This window comes from Portunus trituberculatus, chromosome 36 (assembly GCF_017591435.1).
Source record: "Portunus trituberculatus isolate SZX2019 chromosome 36, ASM1759143v1, whole genome shotgun sequence".
NCBI lineage: Eukaryota > Metazoa > Arthropoda > Malacostraca > Decapoda > Portunidae > Portunus > Portunus trituberculatus.
This window is the reverse complement of record NC_059290.1, coordinates 11725946-11735107: the sequence shown is the minus strand read 5'-3', so window position 1 is coordinate 11735107 and position 9162 is coordinate 11725946. Positions and strand designations below refer to the sequence as shown.

The 9162-nt window shown below is 41.1% G+C and overlaps 1 protein-coding gene across 3 annotated transcripts in view; it reads right to left on the bottom strand.

Annotated features, from left to right (window-relative positions):
- Positions 1 to 2959: 2959 nt before the first annotated feature.
- LOC123513711 (regulator of G-protein signaling 20-like) overlaps positions 2960 to 9162 on the bottom strand; it is a 51010-nt gene continuing 44807 nt past the window's right edge. For all 3 annotated transcript variants that reach the window (XM_045271086.1, XM_045271087.1, XM_045271088.1), the window contains one exon: positions 2960 to 5446. In XM_045271086.1, the coding sequence (XP_045127021.1) occupies positions 5237 to 5446 (210 nt within the window). In that variant the 3' untranslated portion in view covers positions 2960 to 5236. The remainder of the gene's footprint in view (positions 5447 to 9162) is intronic.

Here is a 9162-nt window from a genome sequence, read left to right as displayed (position 1 = left end):
TCATCATATCATCATCATTTTTTTATGACATTAAAATTATATTTGGAATATAGATCTAGAATTAATAACAGTAAACATATACACTGTATATGTAATGTTCATCCAGAAAATCATCATCATCATCATCATCATCATCATCATCATCATCATCATCGTCATCATAGGTGGGGTTTGTGAGACAGTACGGTGGGTTTTCAGGACTAGAGGCGTGTCTTTGGCATTGGCATACGTGTGGCACCTCGAGGCACCGCCGTGGCACCCCGTCCGTGCCGCCGCCGGGCAACGGAACCAAAACTACAGCTCGTCAACTCAAACGCTTAGCTCTCTCACCACGACTGTCCGCGGGGCCTCGGGATGGTGGCTCACATAGGCAGGGCGGCTTGTTTATCTTTTATTCATCTCATGATGCTCAATTCTTCTTTAACTCATGAAAACACTCCAGGAAGTCTTTAATTACCATTGCAGCCTTTCAAACGCACTGGAACCATTAAAACACTCTTGAACGCATTGATTTCCATTAAACCTTCTTAAATTTAGTGTTCTGAGGGTGTTTTCCTTCCAATAGTGATACAGATTCCTTGTCAAAACTCACTGGAACTTTTATTTAGAGTCACTTGAATGATAAAACCCTTAAAGACACAGACAACCACTAGAACCATTTGAAAGTGGTGTTGTCAGAGTGTTAGGTTCCCAGTGGTGATGCAGAGGCCTTGCTCAACTGGCACCCGCTAGAATCAGCAAAACCTCACTTGATATCCACCAGAGACCCTTGAAAGTCGGGGAGGTGAGAGAGTGACACGTTTGACGATACGAGCCGTTATGATAAACTGATACAACCGCACGGGGGAGGAGGCGGAGGCAGGGGCGGGGCTGACTGACTGACTGACTGACTGACTGACTGACTGACTGACTGACTGGCTGACTGACTGGCCCCACCCCTGACGGTTTGTGCGTGTGTGTGCGTGTGTGTGTGCGTGTCATGCCTGCCTCCCTCCTGGTGCGGTTTTATTTATTTTTTTTTTGCACTACAGAAATATTGACAAGAATTTGACTTATTTTCAATCGCCATTCGTTCACGGAGACGTAATGAAGCGAAGGTAAACAAGACGAATAAACAATAATAGACGTGACACAAAAAATATAAACAAAAAAATAATTCAAATAAAACCGTGGGAAAAATTTTTTGTGCTAAAGATTTAAAAGTGTATATTTCTCTGTCTCTCTCTCTCTCTCTCTCTCTCTCTCTCTCTCTCTCTCTCTCTCTCTTAAGGGGAAATTCGTTAATTTGGTCAAAAAAATTGAAAAATTGGAAACTTGGTACTTGGGTTCGTCTCTGGAGAGGGAAGCTATGGCCGAAGTTGCCAGGCGCATAACGCACTGCTTACCTGGTAATGGCGGGTTTAAAGGGCCGGCCCTTTAAATACCCAAGCGCACACGCCCCTTTTTCTTCTAGTCTTTGTTTTGCTTGTATTTATTTCCTTTTTTGAGCTGTTTTATTTTTTTTTTTTTTGCGTGATGTACTTGTACGACAGTTTAGGATCAGGCAGTGAGCCTGAGTGAGGGTGAGGAAGATGCTAAATCCTCAGTACTAATTGATACAGCCTTAGGAAGTGTGCGTGCCTGCAGCCTACCTGTTGATCGTACTTTACACGTGTTGAGTCCCCAAATTGTGACAATGCCACGTGTAAGTGGTAAAAGAAAGACTCAGGTTGAAACAGCCCGCCAGAAAGCCTTGAAAAGGTGGAAAAGAGAAGAAAGTGAGGAGCCTGAGACACGTGGTGGTAGTACTGGCGAGGCTTCCACCTCCGCCGCCACCACCCCTGCCACTCCCGACCCTCACGTGTCTGCTGCAAGCTACAGGCATAGTCTCCTGCCACCAGAGGAGAGTGAAGTTCACCAAACTAGTGAGGATAGTGCCTTGTTAGTGATATCATTACAAAGACTGCAAACAATTTTCAATTTGGTGAAATGTGAATGTGGCAACGGAATCACCGCAAAAGTGACAAGTTATTTGTTTGATTGTACTATAAATCTTCGGTGTGACAAATGTGACAGTGTTGTTCACCATTCAGAACCTATCAGTGATATGTTATATATTCTAATATGATAATAACGGGACCAGGAGCCTGTAAGGCTGACAGGCAAGTGAGAGCTCACCATTCAGAGAGGCTATATAGACGACATTCCCATGATGTAACATGGCCTGAAACTATCTAAACAGCCACTACCAGCCTCCAAACAGTTGTCAAGGGATTATGTAAGTACATATCTGAGTTTGGTACATATTGGAGTGAGTTATGTGGGGTTTTGAAGATGTTCACAGAAAAATGCGTTTTCTCGACTTTCAGTTTTTCAGCATATATTGTTGAATAACTTTTTCAGTAATTGGTCAATTTCAAAACTTTTGCAGCAAAATGATCAACAACCTCATCTTAACAAATGCCAGCATGATAATGCATGAACTCACTCAAATAAATTTACAACAGGCTTATAAACTCAAATTTTTTATGAAAAAAAGGTAACAATTTGGCGTGTAATGAAATTTTTATAACATAGGTTATGTGTATGCCGATGCTGACATTTATTTGTTGTTATGTATATTATATGTGGTTAAGAGGAAATTGCCACACTGTTATTAGTTTTGATTTTATAATGGTATTTTGAATTATTTTCTTATCGCCGAAAAAATATTTATTGAAAAAAAACTATGCCACATTTCTGTACCAAATTAACACTGAAGATGTACACCATAAACGTACACCTTGTGTATAAATATTATTGAATTCAGTAAAAAATAGGAATGGGAGAGCCAAAAACCGATATTGATATCGAGTCATCGAATTTCCACCTTAAGTTATTATTATTTTTATTATTATTATTATTATTATTTTATTATTATTTTTTTATTTTGTGCTTCCACTTTCTTTTGTTTTATTTTCTATTTCTGTCTGAGCTATTGAAGTTTATTTGCTTTTTGTTTGCCTTCTTGTTTATCCCTCGGTGGTGGTCGTGGTGGTCGTGGTGGTGGTGGTGGTCGTGATTGGACAAACGGGTCTGCTGGTGGTTGTTCTTTCTTTGTGTTCCTTGGTGGTGGTGGTGGTGGTAAATATTTTGTCTATCTTTCTTCTTTTTTTTTTTTTTTTTTTATCTTGATTTAGTATTTTTGTTTCGTCTTTTTTTTCTTTTTTCCTTCTTTTTTTTATTCGATCGTCATTTGTTTCTGATTCGCCACACTTTTTTTTTCCGATTTATTTTCTATTACCGTGTCCTTTTTTTTTTTTTTTTTTTTTTATACATCTGATCCCTTCCGTCACTGTACACACCTGATCACTACGCTTTATATACACGTGACACCTGGAAACCTCATAATTTATAATATTGCACATTTTTTTTGTATACTAATTGCACATATTTATATTTCAGATCATTGCACGTATTCATCGTAAGGACACATTTCAATTTCTGGCACTTGGCACTTTGTTTTGTATGTGGCACTGCATAATTTTTCCCACTTTCTTTCTTTGTGTGATGTCGATTAGTTTAGTACGCTCGTGGTATTTTATTTCGTTATTTTCCAGCAGACTGGTTTGTTTTATGTTATTTTTATTCTCATTTGTTGTTTTCTTCAGCGAGGGATAAGATCTTGCTATATTTTATCGTTTTTTTTTTTTTCACATATCAATATCATCATTATTATTAGTGTTGGTATTTTTTTTTTTTTTTTTTTTTTGCTTCAAGACTGCAGGTGTTTTTAGTTCATTTTCAAGATTCACATTTTTTTTTTTCCGTGTGGCAATGTTAATTTTACGTTTAAGAATCACTAGCTACTTTTTTTTTTTCTTAATTCCACTGTTTTTCTTCAATCTTCGACCTTCCTTTGTTACATTCACATACAAGAATAGCAAGCTACAGTTTTTCTTTTTTTCCAATTCTACTATCTTCTCTATTTTTTTTATTTTATCTTCCTTTGTTACATTTAGACTAAAGATTCACAAGTTTTCATGAGGTTTTCAGTTGTTGCATTTGTTTCACCTCTCTTTCATGCACCGTTTAAATCCGCAGTCAAGATTATGGGAGGAAAATGTTAAAACAAATAATTATAAAAACCAGCAAGAGACACGTGAACGCCTACACTAGAGTAATGTTTTATTCTATAGGGGTTTTCTTTGGTCCAGTTGAAACCACGTACATAATGTTTACACTCACACCAACACTCGTGCTTCCTTTGTCTGCCTTCTTCACTTCACTGTCTTGAGCTTTTCTGTTTGCCTTTGTCACACTGAGTTTATCCCTCTGTCTGTCTATCTGTCTCTGTAGCAGCAGCAGCAGCAGCAGGAGGAGGAGGAGTAGGAGGAAGAGGAAGAGGAGGAGGTAGAAGGAGGTGGTTTCAAGATCAAGATGGAGGTAGATGCAAAGGAATGGGAAATGGAGGTGAAAGAGAAGACAGGAAACGAGTGAGTTATCCCATTCTCTCTCTTTCTCTCTCTCTCTCTCTCTCTCTCTCTCTCTCTCTCTCTCTCTCTCTCTCTCTCTCTCTCACTTGAATATGGATCAGTGGTATGTATATATAGAGGATTGTATGCATGTATATAAATAACTTCCATTGTGACCACCTCTCCATCACCCAGTCATTGCGTCCCACTGCCTCCAGCTTCAGTCTTCACCAAGTGGTCCCATGTATCGACGAAATAGTGAGAGTGCAGAAGAACAGAGAGCTAAAGAGAGAGAGGGAGGGAGAGAGGGAGACACTAGATAGAGTAAAGGTTCGTGAGATCGCAAGGAGGAGCACATGTGAGAGGAGGAGAGGAGCGTGAGAGAGGAGTACATTTCATCCTCCTCTGGTATCCCACCGCTGCCACCGTTTGTAAGAGGGTGAGAGTTAATGCAGCACACGCCCCCCTAGAAGACAGCCACACTTGCTCCACCATTGTAGGATTTCAGAGAGCACGTCTTCAAATAGGGGAGAGGTTGTACTGCACACTCTCCCTACACCGTGACTCCTGCTGCTACCATTGTTTAGGGGGTCAGAACACACGACCCTGGGCAGAGAGCACGTGCAGCAGCAGCAGTAGCGGTAGCTGTTGACCTCGTATCATCACCTGGAAGAGTGACGGAGACTAGACTAACTCATGCGCTCCAGTCAATCCTACTGCTGCCACCATTCTTGAACCATGGCACGCGTCCCTCCGCCCACCTTGGAGACGCGGACTAGAGGACACACGGAGACACAGGGGGCCTATGTCGCGCTCTCCGTACGACTTGTGCCGCTGTTGCCGTTATTGTTGAGTTGTGCGAGTCGCTTGTAAATGGCGGAGTTGAGGAAGCGCGGATAGGAGTCCCGGTGCATGAGCGTGTAGATCTGGGTCTGCGCCTCGTCGAAGGTGTGCGGGGTTGGGTCCACCATGTTGCGGTTGATGATCTCTCGAACTCTTGAATCCAGCGAGACCTGCGTGATGGAAGGGACTCATTAGCATCTCGACAAGTTAGTAAGCGTTGGTGCAGGAGGCCAGGCATACACTGGACAGTCCCCATACAACACACTGCTATGCTCTATCATAAGAATATAAGAAAGTAAGGGAAGCTGTAAAAAATCGTTAGGCATACACGTGAGTCCCTCTGTAAGTAAGCCTACCTATTTCCACCTTTCATGATATTATAAAATTAGAGTTAGAGAGGAAAAAATCTATTAGGCCTATACGTGACAGTCCTTCCTTCCTTCCTCCCTTCCTTCCTTCCTTCTCTCTTTCCTTTTTTCCTTACTTCTTTCTCAATTTCCTTCCTTCCTTCCTTCCTTCTCTTTCCTTCCTTCTTTCTTTCCTTCCTTCCTTCCTGCTCTTTCCTTTCCTTCCTTCCTTCTCTTTCCTTTTTCCTTCTTCCTTCCTTCCTTCCTTCCTTCCTTCCTTCTTTCCTTTTTTCCTTCCTTCCTTCCTTCCTTCCTTTCTTCCTTCCTTTCTTCCTTTTTCTCGACTTTTCATTACTTCATTCGTGGTTGAGTAAATAAACAAGTGATTTCTCAACTTGGTTACTATAGAAAGAAAGGAACAGACAGAAAAACAGAAATAGGGAGATTGAAATAAAGAAGAAAGGAAAGAAGGAAAGACAGAGAATGTGATTAAAGGAAAGGAAGGAAAGGATGATAACGAAGAAATGGAGGAAAAACCAGAGAGAGAGATGGAGGGATGGAGGAAGGGAGGGAGGGAGGGAGGGAGGAAGGAAGGGATCGATCTTGTTTTGCAGGAAGGATGAGAAAGAAGGGAAGGAGAAAAGAAGACAAACAAGGAAGAGAAAGAAAATATGTAAAAGACTCTCTCTCTCTCTCTCTCTCTCTCTCTCTCTCTCTCTCTCTCTCTCTCTCTCTCTCTCTCTCTCTCATTTCGAAACTCAATCTATATGGTGAAAGAAATCGATAAAAAAGTAATCATAAAATCAAAATCTGTCTGTCAATAACCTTGTGACCTCTCTCTCTCTCTCTCTCTCTCTCTCTCTCTCTCTCTCTCTCTCTCTCTCTCTCTCTCTCTCTCTCTCTCTCTCTCTCTCTCTCTTCCTATGCCATTTTTCATTTATCTTCTTCCTTCCTTCCTTCCTTCCTTTCTCCCGTCTGTATTTGATTCATTCTTGACAAGAGGAGGAGGAGGACGAGGACGAGGACGAGGAGGAGGAGGAGGAGGAGGAGGAGGAGCAGAAGGAGGAGGAGGAGGAGGAAGATGAGAAGATGGAAGGATGAATAGGAAGCGAGAAAGAGAGAAAAAACTAGGAAATCATGAAAAAACAAGATTTTCTCTCTCTCTCTCTCTCTCTCTCTCTCTCTCTCTCTCTCTCTCTCTCTCTCTCTGTCTCTCTCTCGCTGAAAAATACCATAAGTTTTCATATAAATCAACTAAAACATTCAATTTTCAGTATGATTCACGTATTTATTTGAAGAAAACTTGTATATTTCAGAATGTAAATGTCTGGTATGTTGAAACGCTCTGCCCTCACGCCACGACTGCTGAGAAGGGCCACAGAGATCATTAGCGGGGCTCTCACGAGTGTCTCTCCTGTTAATAATGTAGAAGTCATCTGCATCTGTCACTAGTACCATTATTTTTATTATTATTATTATTTTTTATGTTGTGGCCTAGAGCGCTTGTAGGTAACTTGAAGAGTATTGTAAGTGGTGTTCAGCTTCCACCCATTAGTGGCGCAGGCAATTTTATTTATAGTGATGGGCATATTAGGGCCCATATCACCAACCAAGCGCATCTTCTGGAACCTGAGTATCATGGTGACATGTAGGTAACTTTAAACCACTCCACAAATGGCAAAGTATCAAGGCTATACGTGGTGGGATTCAACCTACGCGTGGACGTCTGCTCGATCCCACGCCCACCACCTTATCCACTATGCCACCGCCACTTGAACGACTGCTTTCAAGGGCCACAGAGATGATTAACTGGGCTCTCAGGGTGTCTCTCCTGTTAATATTGTAGAAATCATGTTGATCTGTCACTAGAACCATAAAAACACCCTTGAAAACTCATGTCACTTAAACTGAAACCTTTTGAAAGTAGTTAAGGGTGTGGCGCGCTGATATACAAAATGCTACTTATAGTATGCTGTGTACGGTAATGATAGGTACGATACAGCAGTCAATATGGTTACCTAAGTACGATAATGGATGCGATACAGCAGTCAATGTAAACTTCAATACAGTAACAGATGGAATAGTTCAACATTTATATTAGGAAAAAGACAAAAAAATAACAGCAAAAAAAGTGAAAAATATGAAATGAAAAATGCGATAACAAAAGGCAAAGATTTACGAATTCTCCAACGTGATCCCAGGAAGAATTTGAAATAGCGACTCTTGGCAATTCCTTGATGACGTCACCGGCCTTTCTTTCACGTCTCGCCCCTTTAAGCGTCAGTGTTAAATATGGAGGCTGCTGCAGAGAGAGAGAGAGAGAGAGAGAGAGAGAGAGAGAGAGAGAGAGAGAGAATTCTTATTGTTTCTTCTGTTTACAGTCTACGTATCTCTGTCTCTGTCTCTCTCTCTCTCTCTCTCTCTCTCTCTCTCTCTCTCTCTCTCTCTCTCTCTCTCTCATTGTAACACCTTCCTTTTTCGCCCTTTTATCTTCCCTTTTATCCTCCTCCTCCTCCTCCTCCTCCTCCTCCTCCTCCTCCTCCTCCTCCTCCTCCTCCTCCTCCTCCTCCTTCAAGCCTCCTTCAGCTTTCCCTCCTTCACGCAACATTAAAGGAAGACAGTTACATATACTCCTTCCTTCCTTCCTTCATTTCTTCCTTCCTTCATTCCTTCTTTCTTTCCTTCCTTTCATTTTTTTTCATTTGCTGTTCTTTTCATGTATTTTTTCCCTCCCTCCTTCCTTCCTTCCTTCCTTTTTTTCTTTCCATTCTTCCTTCCCTTCTTCAGTAATTCTCTCTCTCTCTCTCTCTCTCTCTCTCTCTCTCTCTCTCTCTCTCTCTCTCTCTTCTTTGACTACCTAGCTTAGAGAGAGAGAGAGAGAGAGAGAGAGAGAGAGAGAGAGAGAGAGAGAGAGAGAGAGAGAGATGAATAGATGAAAAAATAGTAGAAAAGAATAGAAATAGGAAAAATGACAAATACAATTGGACTTAGAGAAGAGGAGGAGGAGGAGGAGGAGGAGGAGGAGGAGGAGGAGGAGGAGGAGAAGAAGAAGAAGAAGAAGAATCGTATTAATGTCAAGTGAGGTTTAAATTGCACGAGTCTTTTCTGTAAACATGTGTTGGTCTGAGAGAGAGAGAGAGAGAGAGAGAGAGAGAGAGAGAGAGAGAGAGAGAGAGAGAGAGAGAGAGAGAGCTACCATTCCCATTTCTTCCTTCGTTTCTCCATTCCATTTCTTTATTCAATGTTCTTTATTTCATTCTATTCTATCTATCCATTTTCTTCCTCCTCCTCCTCCTCCTCCTCTTCCTCTTCCTCTTCTTTATTCCTGTTCTGTCTTATCTACATCTTATTCTATCTATTTATCTATCTGTCTGTTTATCTATCCTTCTCCTTCTCTTTCTTTATTATTTATTATGACTTAACTTTCTCTTCTTCTTTCTTTCTCTATCTATCTATCTATCTATCTACCTATCTCTCTGTCTCTCTCTCTCTCTATCTATCTATCTATCTCTATTTATTTATCCTCATTCTCTTTCTTC